This window comes from Falco peregrinus, chromosome W, assembly GCF_023634155.1.
Source record: "Falco peregrinus isolate bFalPer1 chromosome W, bFalPer1.pri, whole genome shotgun sequence".
NCBI lineage: Eukaryota > Metazoa > Chordata > Aves > Falconiformes > Falconidae > Falco > Falco peregrinus.
In genome coordinates this window covers 22,305,611-22,328,643 of record NC_073743.1, presented here as the reverse complement: position 1 = coordinate 22,328,643, position 23,033 = coordinate 22,305,611, and the positions used below count along the sequence as shown (strand labels likewise).

The 23,033-nt window shown below is 42.6% G+C and overlaps 1 protein-coding gene across 1 annotated transcript in view; it reads left to right on the top strand.

Moving 5' to 3' along the window:
* Positions 1-23,033, top strand: part of LOC129783059 (netrin receptor DCC-like) — a 164,269-nt gene that overhangs the window by 56,821 nt on the left and 84,415 nt on the right. The window contains exons 3-4 of the mRNA XM_055792719.1: positions 4,394-4,544; positions 4,909-5,045. Coding sequence (XP_055648694.1) covers positions 4,394-4,544; positions 4,909-5,045 — 288 coding nt within the window. The remainder of the gene's footprint in view (positions 1-4,393; positions 4,545-4,908; positions 5,046-23,033) is intronic.

Here is a 23,033-nt window from a genome sequence, read left to right as displayed (position 1 = left end):
TTTTCCAAATAGGGTGGTGTTTTCAGACATCAGTGTAATGGGGACTGTTGGAATGAGATACACATCCGCAGATCCTATTTGTGGTTTTGAATTTCAACTGTGTGTCATTGATTTAATGAGCATGGAAAATATGTGTATAGCTGTACCTCATTACCGCACATTGTGTGCTCAAGAAAAATGCTAAATATGAAATGAGAGGTTTCACTTTGTTCAGGGAAAAGAAGTTCTTGCGGCTCACTGCTTTCTAATTGGGTTTAGGTATAACTGCTCATTCTTAAACATTACTCTATAGAAATGTGCTTAATAAAAAATAATAAAAAAATCAACTAACACCAGTGATGTGATATGCCCCGCAGGATGGGAAGCTGGTGTAGCCCTTGCTTCCAGCTGGTCCAGCATCAGGCTTTGAGCATAAGCACTGGCAGCGGTGGGGGTCTGTGGCCTGCAGGGGGGAGCAGTTTGTGCCCCACCATCCCAGGCAAGCGGTCGAAAGCTAAAAAAGACCAAGAGGTGTCCTGTCCCCATGGATGGGGACATCACGGCTGTGAGCACCCAGGGCTCCAGGCTGGGGCTGCTTTGCGTCTGTATCAGCGATCAGACAATTACCAGTCAGATACTGGAATCACTGCCTGGGCACTAGTTGGGTACCGCTTCCCTAAGCTCGCAGAAAGACCCGAGTTCCTCACAAGGTCTTTTTTGTCACTGATGAATATTTTTGTAGGGTTTACTCAGAACATGTTTTGTGATTTAAAAAAAAAAATAAATTAAAAATTATTTTATTTTCCTTTACCTTCCAAGTGGAGACTGTACTGCCTTCAGTGTAACGCTGCTGCAGAGGTTTGCAGTCTGTGGTCTCACGGACTTTTGAGTCAATTAATTTTTTTTAACATCTAACACCATCCCGTTGGTCAAGGTGTGGATGTTGGCTCCTGAGAGGAACCTAGATGTCCCCCAGGAGGAAAGGGTGGTGTTTTTGGAGACTCCTTTGTTCCTTGCGAGGTTACATCCCAGTTACCGAGCTCTGGTTTTTGAGCACCTCAGTCTTTCGGCAGGCGGTACCCAGCCAGAGGTGGTGTGATGCCAACTGCCACAGTCTGATAGCATGTCCATCCTCCTCGCTAGCATTTCCTACCGTGAAAGCTGTGGTTTTGCTTTGTGATGCTTAACCAAAACCTGTTGGTTACTCCATCCAGACCCTTCTGATAGCAAACCTGATGCCAGTTTTTGCCTTGAGCTTTCCCTGGGCTGTTTTCGGCACCGGCTGCCAGCCGTGATGCCCAAGGGCACAGCTGCTGCCTCCCGGGATGCTCAGCCCTGGCTAGGGACTTGTCTGAATAACGTCCCAGGTCTGATCTGCATGGATTTCAAACCCACAGCTCTTTTCCTCCTCTTAGTTTTTGAAAAGAATAAAGATACTTGCTTTCCTCCTTCCTGTAGCAATTATTTTCTTCAACTCTTGATGCAGCTTTAAGCTGCTGACTTTGGCCATACTCGACTGGGAATCAGGCAGCAAAATGTTGATTCACAGCTGGCACATCTGGTTTCTGTTTGCTTTTGAGCTGCGTTTCTGAATGGCAGAGGGATGTAGAGGTGTCATCACCTTTCCAGTGAGCAGCTACATCGTTAGGGAGTTCAGAAAAGTTCAAATAGGAGCTGAAGCTTCTGTTTTGTGAGTCGTGAATGGAGCAAGAGATGGAAAAGGCGAAGAGCAGGCGATGGCAGTGCTGTGGCATATAGCAGGACCCAGGCAGGGGGCATTTGCCTGCAGAGTGGTGAGTGGCAGCCAGCCCAAGGCAGTGCCAGGCGTGCCAGAGGGGAAAGGAGCCGTCCGGACCCTGAGAAAATGTTGGGAAAAGGAACTAAGCAGGAGACGATTTTTAAACATCAGCTTCAGTGGGGATGAAAGCAGAGCTATGTTACAGGGATGTTTAGTGGTGGTGTTTTCTCATATTAAATACAAAAGTAATTTGAAATAATGACTAGTTGAAAGTTGAACTTATTGACAATTCAGGTTAACAGATCCCCAAACAACAACAACAACAACAACAACAACAACAACAACAACAACAACAACAATAATAATAATAATAATAATAATAATAATAATAATAATAATAATAATGCTTACCTACTTTTGAGTCTGTGCTGTCGCCTGCCATTCCTGACTAACAATTTGGATCTGGGTTTGGTGTTGGATGGTGACTTTCCCTTTCCAGTGTTCAGCAGTTTTTCACGTTGGCACCGTCTCAGTTTAACCTTGGCCTCGGTCTAGCTGTCTGCCTGCATGCCTTAACGCTAACAGTTTTGCTTTCATTGGGATGTTCACTTAATCGCATCTCTCAGGAACATCCAAAATCTTGCCGGGGAAAAAAAACACATGAGAGAGAGGAAAAATCTCAGGTAAAATACTGTTGTGTTTCATTTTGGTTGAAGGATGGGGTTGCTCTAATCTGTGCTAGTTATGAGCTGATCTTCAGACTGTTGGCAGAGTTGTAATGAGTGCATTATTTTCATTGGAGGAGTGGAGGCAATAGTGATGTCTCATTAATGTTGTTTCTAGTCCCCAGTACAACAAAAATGTATTTCATGTCACTATAAAATGTGGATGTGCTGTCCTGCTTTTTTCCAAGTACAGAGGAGCAATGCCTATTGAGCTACTTGTGTGTGGTTTAGGATTGTGCAGCTTTGTCTAATACCCAGCCTATACCAGCTTCAGAATTCCATTTATTCCAGATGAATTTGAAGAACCATCTCAGCCAAACATATCCCCCTAAAGCCTATGGTTTCAATTATCAATCATCTCCTTATTCTAACTTCAAATTTCATCATAATTGATGTCATTTTCCCTATATTTTTATTGCTGCCCATCTTACTGCTGCTTACATCTTGCATCCTAACTAGGATTGGGATTTTAATCAGACAACCTCTTTGTGGTTTCAGACCTAAGTGCTTCTGCAGGGAAGGAGACGCTCCTGTGTCGAGATCTGGATGCTGCTCACAGGTTTTGTTGTACTTTCTGGGTTTGCACATCTGTTTCCATCTTTGGACAAGTGACTTAAAAAGAAGAATCTAAACAAACCAAGCAAAACTAAACAACAAAAAAAAAGCAGCTTTCTTTGGTTTTCTGCCAGTTAGCTATGGTGTATTTAAATGTGTATATTTAGGTAGTACGTGTGCTTTGATTATTGAAAGAGACACCAAGCAATTCACAAGCGTCACTGTGATCAGCTAAGGTGTCTTCGCAAATTGAAGCCACTGAGTTGTGTGGGGCAACTCCTGCATCCTTTGCACTCACCGATGGCTGGGAATTGCACATCCATCTGGTTCCAGTAGGCACTGGAAAGATGCTGTTGTTAGAAAACCATACCGAATGCATGCAGCTAGTTAGTTCCTTTCTACTTCTACGGCAGAAGCAGTCTTAATTACTTGGAGATGATCCTGGGAGATATCGTAGCTGTTAATTTGGTGGGAATATTCATTTATATTGTGTAATTTTTTGACGTTTTTGTCAGGAAACAAGGAGTAATATTTAATGTCCAGCCATTTGTTTCAACATCTGTGATAAGAAAATGAAGTTGCTTTCCAGGGAAGGAGGAGGCTCATTAAAAAGCAAACAAACCCGACTGGTTTCCTTGGCCTGTTTACTGGAATTTCAGGCAGGGTTGGTGACATTTGGGTCTGGGATGCCCCCCAGTCAGCAGTGGTGCACCCAGGGCAGTCAGAGGCAGAGGTTTAGCTCACACTGAGCTCGGCTCAGCTGCCCACGGATGGGCATCCAGGGCTGTCCAGGACAGCCTCTGGCACACGGGGTGTCCTTCGGTCAAGGAAAGGAGAATTTGGGGCACTAATCTTTCTACTTATTACTTCTCAATTCAGATTTTTCTAAGTTACTCTGTTCTGCGTTTCCTGTGCTTTCCCATGTTTCCTTGAAGCTCTCCTTGGATTCCCTCACCTACTGTATTTATGAACTCCCCTCTTGCAACTCCGGAATAGTGACATTAATCCAGTACCACTCTTAACCTTATGTATATCTGTCTTTTCTTGCCATGGCTATGCCTTTTCCTGTGGCGTTCCAAGACCTGACTTTAATACCAGGCTATAAACAGCCCTTTCTCGCTTTCCCAAAAGCTGGTATTTTTCTGTCATCAAATTGCTCCCTTGAGTTCAACCTGTAAGCAGCTTGAAGATTGCCATTTGATACACTTTTTATACATCTGTACTATGATTTTTCTATTTTTCCCATCAGTAAGAATCTGTGAAAGCCCCAGTCTCTTGGGTCTGTTATTGATCAGTTGTTTTATATTCCCCATTCCCGACAAAAAGAATGTTTTGTTCCGTTACGTTGTTTGGTTTTTTTTTAAAGGGATGACAAATGTCTCTTTTGCTCTTGTAGATCCAGGTTTGCACAGGCAGCAGTTTTTCCTGCAGCAACCGTCGAACGTGGTGGCCATGGAAGGGAAAGATGCTGTTCTGGAGTGCTGCGTTTCTGGGTACCCCCCTCCCACCTTCACGTGGCTGCGAGGAGATGAAGTGCTCCCCATCAGGTAGCTCAGCCCTTTGGGAGTTGCGTGGGTAATGTTACGTTTCCTTGAGCAAAGCAAAGGGAAACCACTGAGTAACGTTTTACGGGCAATGGTGTGAGCTTGGGGGGGACGAGATTTTCCTCCTAAATGATAGTGGTGCTGGATGTGTCTTCTAACCTGCTGCTATAACTCATCTTCACACCGAATCCGAGGGTGGAATTTGATCATAAATGTCACCTGGCTGGTATTTAAAATGGAAGTGTAAAGCTATTAACGGCAAAATCACGGCTGAGAATTACTTAACGGCATAATTTACTAGGTGTATTTTTCTAGATGGAGAAGAGCGCCTCTAATACACCGCGGACTTGTGTTATCCCTGTTTCAGGTCCAAAAAGTATTCGTTACTGGCTGGGAGTAACCTCCTCATATCCAACGTGACTGACGACGATTCTGGGACGTACACATGCATAGTCACCTACAAAAACGTGAACAGCAGCGGCTCCGCAGAGCTGTCAGTGATGGGTGAGTACACGGCATGCGCCCGCTTTGCTTTTCCAACAGCGTTTGCAGTTAGTCCCTTCTCCAGAACACCTGACTTCTCAAGATTCCCCATAAATGCAAACTGTGAGTCCCTTCCCTGCTTTGATTTTGATTTTTATTTAGTTGCTCCCATGGAAACCAAGTCCTGTAAATCTTTGAACGCCTCCCACCGTGCCCAGTAGCCTTGCTGTTACCGAGCATCTTCTGCTATCAGATGCTAAATGCTTTCTGTACGTGGTCCTTTCCCTTTATTTCTCTTTCCTGAAGCCTTATTTTTAGCATTCCAGTGGATGTCCCTGTTCACTATATCAAGCACAGTGGGTTGAAAATCAGATTGGTAGCTGGTTTTGTGGTTTTTGTTGTGGTATTTTTTGTTTTGTTTTTTTTTAACACCCTGAACAGTCAATATGGTAAGAGAAGAAAATTCAATGTATCTTCTCATCAAATTAACAAAAGTCCAAGTTAAATTCCTGGAGCTCCTGTCTTGGCAGTGATTCTCTCAGGGTTCCCACTGTTAAATCTTCTGAAAGTGCCCCCCTAACAGAACCTGCTTTCCCCCATGCTCCTTCCTCATGGCAAATATTAATGGAATCCAAAAAGTGTTTAAATCTAATTTCTACCTTTTTTTCTTTTTTCTTTATTTAAACTATTGAACAATAGCAGGGTACATTAGTGTTACTCAGTCAGATCTAAGGAATGACACTGTTAATACTTAGTCAAACAATAATATATTTCATTGTGTTGTTCATTTTGCATTCTGGCTTTCATTAGTGAATAAAGCCTTAATTTGGATTATAGGATAATCAGTGCTTGTATAACAATATCCTTTTATCAAGCCATAATAAAATATAATAATTACTGGTGATGGAGGGTTCAGTTCTATTTCTTTAGTTACATTAAAGTCATACATGGTTTTACTGGTTAAAAATAAAACCGTGGCTTTCTGACTGTGGAAGTTCACGTATTATGGAATTGGTTTTATTATAAGGAATCAAATCCTGTAAAGGCAGGTAAGAGTTGGGGCAGTATGCTTTATTTTCCTCACTTAAATATGTGGATTTCAACTCTAGCGTGCAGCAGGTTGGCTGTGAAATAGAAATAAATTTCATGGGTATTTTCCCCAGTAACAGATTGCAGGATCTATTGGCAAGAGCAACTGTGGCTTGGAGGATCGTGGCATAGATTATTGCATAGATCATTTCTGACCGCGCAGTTCCTGTGAAAATTAATAGGAGTTTTGCATCCAAGTCGTTTATGGACCTTTTAAAAATTTTATCCCTGTCTGCATTCTGTCGGCGCTGCATCTAGCTTTGGCTTCATCACACCCTCTGCTCTAAGTGTCATGTCGAAGTTAAAGGTACATGAATTTTCATCCCCATTGAGACCTGCTTGCTGGCAAGATGACCCAAGTGTAGGGATGAGTATAAGATGATGAAAATCTCCAAGAGGAGATGACAGAGTGCCAGGGTAGTCCTAAGCCTGGAACTAGACCGACACGAAGATGGAAGGTGCCACCATTGCTGGCCCCTTGCAGTCTCAAGGGGAAACCAAAACTGCATTGCCATGGCACGATGTGACTGTACTCCCCTTGTGGGAGGGTGAAAGATTTCTTGGGTGAAGTTTCCGTTCACGTATGGAATTCACAAATGCAGAACAAATGTGTGTGTGTGGGGGGAAGGAGTTGTAAGTTAGGCACAATATTAATGTCTGTTTCTTGTTTTCACATGTACATCACTCATTTGAGACACTTACCTGAAAAAGAAACATGGTGTTCATGTATATTTGTATTAATAATGGAAAATGTTCCAAGGAAATGACATGACTAAGCTGGAGGGATGATGACAGCAGTCCCCTGATACCTGTCTTTCCAGAGCGATGTACCAGGGTTAGGAACTTTCTCGGAATGGGTTTGGTTGTTGAATCCATCCTTGCCAGTAGGAAGCCCTCAAATGCACAGAAGTTTCTCCCGTAATCATAATATCTCATAAACAGAGTAATTAATTGTTAGGATTATTTTCTTCTTTGGCTAGATACAGATGCAGATATTTCTGTGTGTTTCCTTAAGAGTTTGTGTGCTTGTTTATTTAACAAAGTGTAAATTGCCCATCGGTGTTGCGTTGTAAGACTCACATTTATTATTTTTTTTAATTGTAATTGTAATTGTAATTGTAGAAAACCAACTTTCTGTAGGTGATCGTAACTGAATTGATTGATTTGGTGATAGGTTGTCACGCGTTATTTCTTTTTCTTCCTGCTTAGTATTTGGGTTGTCCCTTAATTGCAGCAAAGAGCAAATTAGAATTGTACTGATAGCATAGGCAAGAGCATCGCGTCTTCCAAGAGCTGTTTTGTCCAATGCTATTTGCATAATAATGCATATATTCAGAATTAAAGTATCAATGCTTTTTAATCGGGCAGCTATTTTTAAATGGATCAAGACTGAGCTCATTTCCACCCAACCCTTAAAATGCTCTTTACGGAAGAACAGAGAAACAGTTTTCCATTAGCATTGGGTCAGGTATGCTGGTTTGAGATACTTTTAGGTCACTGTCTAAAGTAAGAATAAGCAGTAGCAAAAAGCAAAAAAAAACCCCCAAACCACAGCCCCCCCCCCCAAACAAACTAAAAAACACAGCCCTTTATCTGGAAGACTGTGTTTGCAGAAAAACACTGCTGCAAATTTTTACCGAGCATCTGTATGTATAAGCTCCAAATGACTCGACTGCAATTTGGAAGTATTTTTTTCCTATGCAAATGCCTTTTCTTAGGGAGTTTTTCATCCAAAGCGGTTTTAGCACTAGTTTTGGTTGCTGTTGTGGATGAAAAGCTACATGAAAGGTAAGGCCACGTGAGGAGCGATAATAAGCACCGCGCATCTCGGGCAAATCAGTTTTACTTCTGACTCCGCTGCATCAATTCCTGTAGCAAAATGTTGGGGGTTTGGGTTTTTTTTCAGAGATCAAGGTCAGGGAAAGTGCTGAAGAAAGCAGGCGCGGATCACATCGTGGTGTGTGAATTGCTAAGGTAGTGAGTAGGCTTAAGAGGGAAGCCTGTGTCACCGTAACGTGGCATGACACGGCAGCGAAAGTGTGACAAACGAGATGCCTTCGCACGCTGCCACCGCGCGCGCCACCATAGCTGCTCTCCCACAAATGCCCCAGGCCTGAAAGATTTACAAAAGCACTTACCCTCTACCACTGATGTTAAACCCAGTGACGTACCCTGGTGGTAGATGATCACTGAAAAATAATTTCCAGAATAGGGGGTTTACCTGCTGTTAGAAACCTGTGGAGAAGCAGGCAGGTATCGGCAGAGAATGGGCGCCATGTTGATGAGCCCAAGAAACATTGAGTAACCTCTGAGGATCTGTTTCTTTGTCATCCCGTGCTGTGGGAAAGTTAATTTTACTCGTGTCTTGCTATCTTGTTGAAGAAAGCAAGCCCAGAAGAGGCTATTTAATTATCCTCTGCTCTGAGTTTCAAGTTCCTTATGGAACAGGGCGTATCTATATGGGAGCTGACGGGGCATAGCAGCACTGTAATCCGTGATAAATCCTGGTATGGTTTGAGGCAAAAATGAGACAAATAAACATCAACCCTGATCTCTCCCCAAAGCAAAGGCTGCCTCTCTCCCATTCGTTTTGCTGATGAATTTTGATAGTGAAAAGTGTTTCCGTGCAAACGGCAACATTGATACCATCCATTATATTTCTTGTAGGTATAACTTTGAGTCCATGCCATGGCAACATAGGTGTCCCATCCCTACAGCTCCTCTCTCAAGTCAAAGTGTCCAATGTGTTGTTCCGACGCCCGTTTCCCGGAAGGCTGATGGAGCTTGTGGTACCTATTTCGCATTGAGATGAAAGAGGAAAATTAGCGGCACCATCACCTGGAAATATGGAAGCCAGATATTTATACCAGGCTTTGAGAAGAAGCTTTTTTTCAGGGTATCGATGTGGGGCAGGCAGCCCAGCCTCCTTTGGCAGTACTGGGTTTACCTGCTGGAATGGAACCAGGCTTTTGGAGATGAAGGTGATGGACTAGATGGGTCAATAGCTCCTTCTGTGCTCACTCCCCTTCATTTAGAGAATTACAAAAATGTTTTACCTAATCAATAGCGTTCAGTGCAGTGGTGGCTGGTTGGGGTTTTTTTGTTGGTTTTTTTTTTTTCTTAATCCAGGAAAAATACCTTTGGAGAGTATATCAAATGAATTTTTTTATGCAACTGAAGCTGAAATGTTTCCCTTTGAAACCGCTGCTTTGCTGATGGAGAGTGTGGCGTGGGCGCACGGTGCTGAACGCAAGTAGAGACAGCAAAATGATGTCACGGGGGTACCCTGTAGCCCATCTCAAAACTATTCCCTTGAAGGATTTTTATTTTATTTTATTTTATTTTCTCTTAAGGACAGGTTTTTACTCCAAGTTCCTCCGTTTCTCTTGATCTCGGGTTTGTTTTGCCTTCTGGAGGGGTGCCCTTGCAAAGAGGAAAAGCATAAGGGTGGCAACAGTTTCAAAGGATGGTGGGGGGGGAGGGGCTGTCCTCACTGAGCCTGGTGTGTGAAGAGTATTTTATTAGTAGGACACTTGAAAACGGGGTACAGGGTGGCATCTGCCTGGCTAAATGCCCGGCACTTCTGCCGTTGTGCTGAGTCAGTGCAGAGTTTTGCAGAAATTTTTGCAGTTTTCCTTTTACGTGTGAACAAGCTTGACATTCTGGTGCTTTTTTATATATCTATATCTATCTCTATATCTTAAATTACATAAAGCAGTTCAGCTAAGCAGTCCCAGCAGCACAACTGGCTTGTCCAGCACCCTCAATGAGTCAAGAAACTCATGTCACGACTGAGTGCCCTTGAGACGGACAAAATATTGGCATAGGGGTGAGTGGTGACATCACTGCTGCAAATTTAAAGCTGATTAAATTGGTTTTGCTTTTAAAACAGTATTAAATGAACCTGCGGAGCTTCCTGTTAGAGCGTGACCTTGGGGCCAAGGGATTTCCAGCCTGATTTCGAGATTTGGCATTGTTTTATCGGGTGTGGGCATATTGAACACCAAGAAAATAGGATTTCAACAGGGTCTTGTGTGTGCCTGTGGTTTTATATAAAAAGACAGAAGATATGTATATATATATATTTGTGTGTGAGGGAGTCAAGATTGACTCAATGCTTTATGGGAAGAAGCATCCACATCTATATAATAATTATTAGGCATTTTATATATATAGATATAACATCTATATAATATATATATGCATAATATAACATCTAATAATAATTAATAGGCACATCTTATGCGGTACTTATTTACCACAAAGTTTCTCCCAGCATACTTGATGCTTTTGATACAGTTGATGCAGCCTGATCATCGAGAACTTCCCTATAGGTTTGGGTATTTATTTCCCCCCTCCCCCAGTCTGTTTGATGTCTTATTTTGCTTTTAGAGCAGTTTAAAGAATTTGTTCTGAGTGATTTTATTTTTTTATTTTTTCCTTGAATGGAGTCTGTGAATGATGAGGTGAATGCCTACTTGCAGGCAAGGGGGAGCTCTTCGCGATAATGGTGTGCAATTGAAAGACAGTCAGCTAATTTTTATTGCCATGGATGGAATAGAAGCTGAGTGCCTAATTCAGACCATTCTGGAAATGTAATTCTTGTCAATGCATCACGAGTATCAAACACTTATTCAGCACCTGACACTTGTAAAAAGCAGTTGAGTGAAACTCTTAATGTTGCCGTTTTCTGATAATGGTGTTTAAATTCAATCCTATTAAAAATAAATACACCTAACAAGCTCTGCAATACTGGTGCTCACTTGGTTGCCCATAAGAAAATTGCTGTATCTGGGTATGATCTACAGGTTTATGTTTAAATATTCATGCAGAAACCCCTTTGAATCCAGAGGCAGATGAATGTTGGAGGCTTAACGATACCAGATGTCTGAATAATCTGCTTTTAAAACTTTTAATTTGGGGGATCAGCTTCCACGAGTTGCAGAGATATTCTGCCCAAGAGCTTTTAATGCGGACTCAGTGAAAAGTCTTTGAGGTAAAACCCAAACTGGTGGGTCAGTTTGACCTGTGGTGACTTTTTGGAGCTGAAGTACCCATTTGAGGGTCTCCTTTGTAGGTCCAGTGCTTTTTTTCAAAATTTTACCACCGAATATCTCCTTTAAAATTGCATTGTACAGAAGGTGTTGGAACCGTGGTGGGATGTCAGGCTCTGGTGGAGGATGTGGGGCTTTTGCGCTGAAGGTGGTGGGAAGACCTTCAACTTCAGTGGTTGAGCCATAGGTGATGCCAGAAGACCTAGAGCTGCTCTTCCAGCAATTTTTAATGGATGTTGAGATTAAAACCCCACATATCTTCCGTATAAATCTCCTGGTTTTCAAAAGCACTAGCTTTATTACTTTATAATTGTGGAAGTGTTGCATAACACTAGTTACTGCATTTTTATATTTATAGCTAACTATGAATCAAGTTTCTCTTTTCAGAGAGTTCAATGGGATAAGACAAAACACAATGAAACCCAGGGAATATGTATATTTTCTGCCACTGTGCAGTTCCTTGGCCGTGGCATCTGCTTGTAGCATTCAGCTGCTTCTGTGAATATCTAATAACAAGGCTAGGAATCCTTCATAGTATGGTATAATAATTTATATATTAGCATGGTTTAGCACCCTGCTATTTCCAATACAGCGAGCATGTTGTATACTTTCTTAAAAAATGGAAAATGACAAGGAAAGAAGACACAAATGAAATGAGTTTCCCCATATTGCTGGCCAGGTTTGAGAAATAAAAACAACAGATGTCTGCATACATTTGAAACAGCGTGTTTAAAAAAACCAACACAACAGCCCACAAAACAAAAAAACCAAAACAGTTGTTGTTTTTTGCGTTTAGAACTAAATGCTTTAGGTGCCGCTGCCAAGGAAGTATTCCTCTAGGAATAGCTGGTACAGCGGCGTGGATAACATGGGTACCAAAGGCGGGTGCTGCAGGATGGTGGGTACGTCCGTGCTGGGGATGGAGGAGCTTCGCCTCTCCAAGAGAGCAGGACTGTGGTAAGTGCGCTGCCTTCTATAGGAGCCGTAATGTTAGGACCTCAGTTTGTAAAATCACGTAAAATGGACCTCTCAATGATACAATTTTGTTGGATGCTATAATCCATATGGATAAATGACTTGGGCAGGTAGAGCTGTAACTGAGACAGCCCTTCCTGCGGCGTGTTTTCATGCAGTGTTGTCACAGGCAGCTGAGATGGCTGCATCTATTGAATAACAGTGCTTGTATTTGAAAAAAAAAAAACAACCAAAAAAACCCCCAACAAAACAGAAGAAGCTGGGCTGTCTTTCCTGAAGAAAAAAAAAAAAAAAAAAAACAACACAAAAAAACCAAACCACAAAACAAAATTGTTTGCTTAGATATGCATATTTTTAAAGACAAGATTTTTAAAAATGAAATGAATATATCAGATTATTTAGGAAACTAAATGTGACTGCATGGTATTTTGAAGTCATGAACTGCTTTCCTAGATGAATAAGTCTATTTGTTTATACCTGGCTCTGGTATTTCCAGTGGAAGAGCTCTTCATTTTGCCTGACAAATATGAAGAGATTTTTAGCATTTTCCCAGCGAGGGTTTGGATTTTGTTTTATTTCTTAAACTTACAATGGAAACTGTCAAGACCATCTTCTAAAGCAAAAATAAATTTGGTGTACAAGAGAATGTATGGAAGTGAGTTTGGAACTAGCCATTCCCCTCCTCCTTCAGCTTTCGTTAAAATTTTTTGAACAGCTCCTACTGAGAAAAGCAATTTTCTGCGTAAGGCTTTACTTTTAGCAGGACCAGATCTTTTTTTATATCTGCTGTTGCATTTATTCAGAGTTCTCTATTTAAAAGCCTTTGTGTCCCGATGGATTAGTTGCTTTACAAGGTGTCACAGTTGTGCTGCTCCCCAGCTATCCGTTGGGAGTTACTCACTGTGTCCCAAAACCCCACGGGCTCAGCGCCACTGGAACCGTGGCCAAGTTAGCACAGGGATGTTCAGGTTCCTCTGTGTCCCAGTGGGCTGCTAGCCATTCCCAGTGGAAACCCTAGAGAGGAATGGTTTGGCTAATTCCTGGAAACATAAAATATTCCAAGGAAGTCACATGAGAGGGAGAGATCACACCACATCCCTCTGGTTTTACACAACCAAAATATCCACCGAGATCAGCGGGAGCCTTGTTTGTATCAGACCTGCAAGGTTTGAATCTTTATCTTCAAAGGAGAGGGATAAAAACTCTGAGCAGCTTATATGTGTGTGTGATAAGAGCATCTTTGTGAGGGGCTCTTGGATAAAAGCTCTTTTTCAGAGGAAACCACAATCCAGCCTAGTCTCTTTTCCCTGCTTTTCTGTTTTCCCATCCCCATTCACACAGCATCCTCTTTGCATTTGCCTTTGGCCTTGGTAAGTTCTTTTTAAAAGCAGAAATTATATTTATTCAGCGTTTGTACTTACGTCTGCTTTGTGTCATTGTTGTGCCACATTATCTTCAAATGCATCGTTGAATCCAATGTTGAATGTCTCTTTGGCTGTAATTTTTTTTTTTTTTTTTAATGTGGGGCAGCAGACTGTTAACTTTGCTTTATCTGCATTCAAAACAAATGGAAACAGAGGAGGAAGAAGGAACAGTTCAGCCGAGGAGAGAAGGTTTAGCAAGCAGGGCAGTGCTCGAGCAGATGCTGAGGCTCATGCCTCTACGACAGTCCTGCAACTGTAATAATATTTAATATTTCCCAGGACCACTTCTCTCAAGTCCACGGTGCCCATCAACCAGTAAATCAGAAAGAAAAGGTCCTCCATGTCCTGGTGGGGTAGAAGGGACCTCCTCACCTTATCCCCCAAAGTTTAGGAATGATGGACATTTCCTTGTCTTCAGGGTGCTGCTTGGGAAAGGGAGGATTTGGTTTTCTTTTCATGCAAGCGATTGCTGTGATAGTCGGGTTATATATCCAGGACTTCATAGTATCAGGATGTAAAAAAAAAAAAAAAAAAAAGTATTTGAAAAAGTCATAAAGAAACCCTTTATTTTTTTAATGCTTCATCTTTCGTTCAAGAGTCTTAGCCTTCTATAACAAAATTAAACCTAATTAGCAAGTCCTTAACCTTTACAAACAAGTTGGGTTGGGTTTTTTTCCTATAAATCATAAGGTCATATTATTTGTGGATTTATTAGACCTGGAAAAGTACTTCTGCAGTAACAAAGATGATTCAGAAAAAAGTATTTTCTTAAGAGTTCTCTTACTTTTTTTTATTTTATTTTGAAGTCGAGTGCAGCAGAGGTGAGTGCTTTGCAGAGCTTTTTCTCTGGTGCGTTTCACACCTTGGAAAGGGCCTTTGTTTTCACTTTTTGTGATAAAAAATTCACGATGGCTTTAGCAGTAGGGATGCACACCTGCATGCTTCTTGCCACACCAGTGTGACCATCCTACTTTGTTAGTTCTGTGCTGGTGCGGCGAGTTGGTTTTTATTTGCAGCTGCCGTTGCATGTAATAAACCCAAGAGGAAACAATGTGGTATAGCCCACAGATACCGGGAGAGAGGAGGGAAAAAAAAAAAAAAAAGAAAAGAAAAAAGAGGAAGCTTTCTGATGTCTTAAATTTGTCTTCAACCAGCACCTGCTGAAAACATCATTTCAATTAGCAAGTTGACCGAAATCAATTTCGTAGGGATAGTGTTTGTCTCCCAGTGCTTTGCAATAGTTTTCTTTACAGGGTGGAAATGTCAGATGTCTGTTGAACGGCGCGCTGGATCGCTGCGGCATGTGGCGTTGTTGAAATGAGCGCATGGAACCCTCAGTCCTTTTTATTAACCAAAATAACCCTTCTGCTAATTGACCATCCAGGCAGATGGCAACTTAAAATAGGCAATATATCAGGTGCTAGGATCTAAGGTTGGCAGTAGCTCTCTGTCTCGCTGCGGCGAATGAAGAGACGGGACGCAGCTTGATGCAAGCAAATGTCAATTTATTGTACAGAAGCACGAGTTTATATACACTTTCAGAAGCTGCGCGTTTTAAACAGATTGGTTCTTGAAGCTAAACATTGCATACTAGGCAATCCCTGATTGGTGGTTAACTACCATCAATTAACAGCAAGGTGTTACCTTTCCTTGGCGCCATCCCTCTCCCACTCCCCTGTGCTCTGTAAACACGTCTCATCATGTTAATTGTTGTCTAGACAAGCTCGAGCACATTCCCCTCAGCTAACTGATTGCCACGCATGGTCCTAGTTTCCAGACCGCTCCTGCATCTCGCTCTCTCTTGATACAGAGAAGAGGTTTAAATATTGCAGCAGTTTTCCTAGAGCAAGTCCCAAAGATGCCGTTGACTCCCGAGGCACCTCGGCCAGGCACTGGGAGGATGCTTGGGTGGCACCTGCCTTACTGGAGCATGGGGTGTGACGTGGACCTGAATGAGAGAAGGGGTTCACCCTGTGCACAAATGAAAAAGCTATTAAAATCTCCTTGCAAGAAGGTAAAGGTTTTCTCGTGTTGACATTGGTAGGATAAGGGTTTCCAGGTCTCTGCAGGTTGTCTCAGCTAGTGATGGGGAGTTAAAATTATGAAGTTCCTGGAATCCAAGTGTCTTGGAGATGGTAATTTTTAAGTTGTCTTCCAAATAATGAGATTGGGGTCACCCAAAAAAGACTAAAGGGCAATCCATCCCTGAGAGGCAAATAAGGGCTGTGGTTGATTTTTTTTTTTTTTCCCTCTTGACCTGCCTAGAGCTTTGAGTTTTTAACTCATGTTACATCCCATAAAACGCAAAGCATTTTGAAGGATGAAGAATGTGGTAGCTTGCTGCATGTGGAAGTGTTCAGAGTAAAAGGGGTTGCCCTTTGCCTTTTTTTTTTTTTAATATTGGATTTAGGTACAGAAGTATGTTTTCAGATATTTAACGTGTTGATCATACGTGGCCAGTTTGATGGGAAACCTGAAACGGCAGGAAAACGCACGTGGATGAGCACGTCGAGAGTAACCCGCAGCGCTGCACAAGCTTTATAGATATCATGCAATAACATTCCTGTTCATTTAACTGTTTTACCCCTCCCAAATTGGTTTGAATGTTGTGCTGTCGAAAACTGCACCGACTCCAATGTTTCCAATAAATGAAAAATTGACAAGTTTAGTCATTCGTTGTAACAGAGATGTCAGACCGTGACCCAAGGACAAAAAAAGTTGAGGAGAAATGCAGTAATAGGCAGTTTGTTAATCAAAACACTTCGGTCCACCTCTGAAGCAAATACCTTGGCTTTCTAGGGCTCAGGTTCAAAGGTGCATCTTGACTCTCAAGCTTCATTAGCTTTATGCTAATGAAGAAACAAATAACCAACACGATGTGAATCTTGCTAATCGTATTGCCATTGAGCCAGAGACTGATTAAGAAGAGATTTAAGGTTCTTGAGTGTTGCTTTGTCACATCTTTTACTCCTCTTAATTTTTAAATCTCAATACTTTGTCATTTTGTGGACTAAATAAAATCATATATAGATGGAGATGAACATTGCATCTGCATTGGAAATTAAAAATACTTTGCTGGGTGGGTGGGGGGAGATGCCAGGAGAGCTGCGGGTACCCTGCAGAGGCAGGGCAGGTGGAGAGTGAAAGCATCACCTTGATTGCAAGTCATCCTCCTCCTAGTCTGTCATTTCAGAGCATCCCAGCTGGAAACAGGGTTTCCAAATTGACAGTGCTTGTTAGCTGCCGGCACTGTTGGTCCTCTGGGGCTTGGGTTTGGGCTTTTTACCCTCTGCAGGATTTGCCAGGGAAAAATCGGGTGAAAATTGAACTATCGTCCAAAAATGCAGAGGTGAAGCAAAACTCAGAACAAGATCTGCATGCGCTAATTTAGCTAACAAGCAAGCGCTACCCAGCAGGACCCGAACCGTCTCTCATTCTCCCTGCAAATCCGTGTTAAAAAGGGGTTTAGAATGAAACGCTCATTTTCCAGATATTCAGGGAGTGATAAACAGCACTGGGACTATTTCCATAGGCTCTTCTGTGCCTTAAAGCGTGGCGCTGCTGGCGTGCATACACATTGTTATAGGCTGTAGGTCTGTGGGTTGAGGAAATTTAGTTATTTTGGGTCTTCCTTTGTAGGAACAAAGGGAATCGAGACCTATGGGTGTCTTGATTTAATTTTTAGCTTGGCAGTAAATAATCTAGTGGGGTTTTTGGGGTTGTTTTGGTTTTTTTTTTCTTGTATGGGACTTTTGCAACTCCTCTTTTTCTTCGAGACCACTTGTAGAAAGGCGACACCGTGTCCCTGCCGTGGAGGGAGGAGGGTTCTTTGGGGTTTTCGTTGTGATGGGTGGGGGCTTATTCTGGGCTGGGACTGTCCTGGTCCTTAGAGTAGGTGGGCAGTCCCACTGCTCTGTCAGAAATAAGCCCTTTGAGAGCGCTTCATATATTATTATAAATTTGAGTGTGACCCCTGCCCTTTTAAGTAACCAAACTTAATCCAGCAAGACATGACTGAATGGTACAGAACTTCCAGAAGAGGGAAAAAAGAAAATCGGGGAATTCCCAGCACAACTTCTTGCCATTGCAGGTTTGCGGATTCTGAACTGCAAAGTTCATTTGCCAAGGTTTAATTGGAGGCCTTGGCTGGTGCAAAGGCTTTGAGGATTTCTAAGATGCCAACCTCAAGCGCACAGACCACCAGGTTATTACGTTGCATCTGATGAAAGTCAAAGAAACGGCAATTATTTCTATCAATTGTTGAGGTGGGAGGTGTATATATGTGTTTGGGTGTGTGCGTGGGGCCAGCTGCAATCCTGCCTGTTATTTCTTGGGTCATGCATATTCTTTCCAGATCCTGATTTAGTGGGAAAGTTCAGAGTAGTGACATAACTGTGTAATACAAAGAAAACTATTAAAAATATAGATTTCAGATGTTCTGAAAGGAATCTTATTGCCGTGTCTGTAGTTGGTTTTATTAAAAGCAGTTTAAATTCCCCTTCCTGGAGCAGTTTGGAATTACAGAGATGGGCTGCAGAAATTTACATTTTAATTGAGGCAGAAGACAAAACAGGGCATGGCACAGCATTCACACATTATGAGAAAAAATAAATAAGATATGTATCAGCTGGGAGAAAAGAAGTGAGTGGTCGTTTTTCACTGCCTCCTGCGCTATATTTTCTAACAGTGCAAGGAGCAATACTGGGCTTGTTTTGTTTGCTCCCTGTCAAGCTGCAGCAGCCAAAGGCTAACCCTGATAGAGCAAGTTGGTTATTTAAATTGAAAGCACATTGTAAAGGTAGAAGTCTTTTCTCAAAAAACACCAGGAGCACAGGACAAGGTAAAGGAACCACATATATGATCTGTCCGCTGATCTGCTTGAAAGCAGGAGGCGAAGAGTAGCTTCTTGTATGGATTGGGCAGTCGACTGTAGGTTTTTGAAGTATGGCTTCTAAAATATTAGTTCTACAAAAGCTGCTCTGATGCTAATGGGAGCTGGTGCCTGCGTAAGCATTGCTGGATTTACATTGGACTTGTTTCGGATCCTGTGGAAGTATTTCATAGTGGCTGGAGGAAAAAAAAGTACTATTTCCACTGATAACTAAAAAAAAAACCTCCACTGAAGATTGATTAGGGTTGATGTTGCTGCTAGCATGATAGTAGAGCCTTGAAATAGTACCTGCGAGCAATGCCCTGTGGTACTCTAGATGACAGAGATGTGAAAAATAAGCAGATGCAACCTAAAGGGTTTGTGGCTCAGACTGAGCAGGTAAAAGCAAAGGAAAAACCCCCGCGCGCTTTTGGTAGCAGTGCCAGAGCCCAGCTCTCCTGCCCCTGCAGCAGCTTTTCCTCAAGCAGGAAAGCTTTCCCTCCCCTCGCACTATTTTTTCGAATCCATTGACAAAGCATTGTTCCTTGAACTTCCTTTAAAAAAAAATACCTTAAGGCATTTCTTATTTTTTATTTTCCATTGGTTGCAGCTGCCCAGTTAGCAAGTCGCATCAGATTTTTTTGGATTTTAACTTTGAAGCGTAGCCTTAGTGGACCTGCTGTGTTTTTTGTACAACCCGTGGGGTGTCCCCTGTCTGGCAGACCCTTAGGGCATGCTTGTCATAGCCACCTCGGTGGCGAAGTGGATAACATACCAGGCTAACAGGTCATCTCCAGGAATTTATTTTTTGCTATCTGGAGAAGACTAAAAGGCGGTCAAGCACTTCCCAAAAGCCCTCTGTGTTCTCTTCTTCTCCAAACAGAAAATCAGCTTCTATCCACGGGTGCTCCTATGGCTTCTGACCCCAGGGAAGCCTCTTGTTAGCCGGATGGCACAAGCCATTGGGCAAATGGGTCTAAACTATGGGTGAACAACCCATCTTGGGTCCCAACGGTTTGTGTCTGCATTTGTGACTGGCAAATCTGGGACCACAGGAGGTCCTGGGGGTTATAATTCTGTTGTATCATTAAGGGAAAATGAGGATCCAAAAGTGACTCTTGTTGCTTTGGATGAGTATTTGGGTTGGATGAGTATTGTATGAGACCAGTTGGGGGCCTGCTCCCACCTGTCAATGTTGGGAATAAAGCCAAACTTGTGAGGCTGGAGAGCCATCCGGCTCTGGAAGGATTTGTGTGCCATGCAGGAGAACAGAAGGGATAAGACCCGTAAGAAAAAGGGTCTGCCGTTAACACATTCCCAAGTTTCTAAATTGCAGAAGGCTTATTGGGCTGAACCAGGGAATGATCTGGATGCCCTGGGGGAACCAACGCAAGCGGCAGCAGATCAAGTCCTCTTTCCCCTGAGGAGGGGGGAATCAGGCGGACAGGACTGTGTTGTCACTATGGATGAAACTGCGAATGTGTTGAACATCGGTCCCCCGCCACATGGGTCCGTGGCACAGTGTCTGCCTTTCCCAGGTGCTCTTGAAGCAGATGAACAGATGAAGGCTCAAGAAGCTGGCAAATAACTTCCACCATGTGTATATTCCTTATGGCTGCCCTAGAAATGACTAGATCTTACTCTTTCAGATCAGTGGGAGCGCTATATTAAAAATAAAATAATAAAAAAAAAACACTTGGCAATCCTAGAGATTTTTCTTCTAACCCACCATGTAGATTATTCTTCCCTCTTCCAAAATAGCCTATGACAAAAAAAAATATAAATAAATAAAATCATGTCCTACATACTTGTCTTGAAAGGATTATTTTTTTGTGATTAAAATAATAATAATTTTCTTACTTTCAAACCCCTTAGTTCTGACCATCATTGTCTTTGATCTAAACAGCTAATCCAGTGGGAATTTAATTTTGATGTGGTTGCAAGATTTGGCTTCCTGCTGATTTTTAAGTGGTTAGTGTGAAACATGACCAAATCTCCAGCAGTATGATGCTAATTAACATCATCTGAACATGCTTTTCCTTCCAGTGAAGCCCAAAGGCAGCAGCCAAATCCAAAGGCAATTGTCCAAACCACCTACCTAGGTAATTTCTCAGGTTGCGTTACTCTCGTCTCTGGTTAATTACAGTGGGTTGTCTCCGTCTTTCAAATGAAATTACCTTCAGCATTCTGCATGATGATGTCTCCATCTGTATTGCTCAGCCCCAAAATGTCCAACTTTGTCACTTTTATTGCAATGAAGTGCTGCTATGGAGAGACAGGACGCAGCTTGATGCAAGCAAATGTCGATTTATTGTATAGAAGCACGGGTATATATACTTTCAGAAATATCACGTTTTAAACAGATTGGTTCTTTTGAGCTAAGCATTGCATACTAGGCAATCCCCGATTGGTGGTTAACTACCATCAATCAACAGCAAGGTGTTATCTTTCCTTGGTGCCATCCTTGGCGCCATCCGTCCCCCACTCCCCTATGCTCTCTTAATTGTTGTCTAGACAAGCTCGAGCACATTCCCCTCAGCTAACTGATTGCCATGCATGGTCCTAGTTTCCAGCCCACTCCTGCAATGAAGTGCCAGAGCACTCGGGTAATTTCTGTAATTCTCTTTCTGGCTTCTCGCGGACATTTCAAACCATTTTCAGCCTCTGTGACTTCAGCTCCTTCTTGCAAACATATTTCCTTTGGGGAGGTTGGAAAAGCAAACCCGGGGTGTCATAGTGAGTTCGGTCCTTGAATAGCTCCAACCTTTTATTGATACATTTTTTTTACATTCCCCCTTTATTGTCACCTCGTCTTTTTCTGCCTTACAAACTAGTAGTTCTTCACGTAAGGGCAAGCTGGGTACAAAACTGTGCGAACGAAGAGGTGAGTCAGACGGAATATGTGCTCACATCTTGGTTTAAGCTGTATTGATATTTATTATTCAGTTGCTGCTATGAATGTAGTGTATGTCCTTTTCCCTTTGGGTTAAAACAAAGCCAGAAGATTTCAGAACACAGTTTTTCAGCGATTTGTTGGGTTTTTTTGTGGTGGGTTGCTGTTTTGTTGTTTGTTTTTTTTTCAGTTGGGATTGTTTTGTTGTTTCAATTGGAAGTGATCTAGTGGTTCTCTTTTAGACTCCTCTTTCTTGCAAGACACCTATTCTTCTGTTGGCTGCTTTGCACTTGTGCATGTGGTTTGTTCTACCTAATGACTCCTGGGAATCCTAAAGAAGTGGCTGGATAATCTGGTTGATGATGCAGGTTCTGCTGTGAGTGATGCCAGGATGCACGCTCCTTGCAAAGATACCAGCTCTGACTTTGTTGCTGCTTTGAGTCTTCTATTTGTTGTTTTCCTTTGCTGTGAAATATTTGTCCTAAAGATCACAGTGTAAGAGAAAGGTTTGTGAATACATCAAATTAAATTATTGTGTGTCCCCAAGGATAGGTGTCTTTTCTCATCTGGCTTGATAAGGACTGACTATGAATAAATGTTTCTAGAGCCAAACGTATTTGTTTTGTGATACGTCCTAGGGAACAGAGAATCTACCACAAAGGGATAACGTGAGCCTGGGTGGAGCAGATAAATATGTGATGTCTGTAGTCTGCTTTTTCATCCTTTACGTGATTCTCTTCCTTCCTTTGAGAGATGGTGTACTGAGCCTATCAACTGGGGAATTCCTTGATCAGATGTGCTTGGATATGTTTGAAAACTTCTGAAGTAGCTGGAGTTTTAGGGATCAAATGAGGCAGACACCACAATGATGGTGTTTGGACTGAGGGACCGTGTTGCCGGAGCAGGTGGAGGCTTGGAGGTCCCTTCCCTTCTGTGGTGGACACAGGCTGTTTGGTTAGATCAGGGGTCCTCAAACTATGGCCCGCGGGCCAGATAAGGCCCCCCAGGGTCCTCAATCCGGCCCCCTGTATTTACAGAACCCCCAGCCCCACCCCCACCCCGCCGGGGGTTGGGGGGTGGAAACCAAGCAGCTGCAGATGACCTCCTGCCACTTCATCCGTGCGCTGGCCCCCTGTTTAAAAAGTTTGAGGACCCCTGGGTTAGATTGTGTCCCATTGTGATGATCTGCTGCTGGGGACTGGAGAGCTGCCTTGGGACACCATGGAGATCTCCGCTGGAAATAAATCGAACAGCTTCAGCTGATGTGAAGCGGAGCTGTGAGATGATGTTTGGGAAGGTAGCCCTTCTTCTGCCCTTGTAGATAGGGACACTGGAGTTATGCCTGACCTCTCTTTGTGGGACAACAAAGAAAATGGGTGTTTACGGTCCGGTTTGCATTGTGACAAATGATCATCTAGTTCAGCATCTCAATCAATGATGGCGCAGAAATGGCTGGTTAGTGCGATCAGCGTATTGCTTACGTATGACATGGCTTTGCATTGCAGTTCTGGCTATGATGTGTTGTCAGGGCTTATCTAGATTTTAATGTATGAGATGAAAATCTATTGCTGCCTCGTTCTAGGAATTCACAGGAAAATCGATGGGACTTTTTGAGCTTTGCTGCCTGTTCATTTTGTAAGCGCACCCCTAGGTTCTTACAAACACTGTCAAAGAGCCAAATATCCAGAAAGAACATTTTTCGGT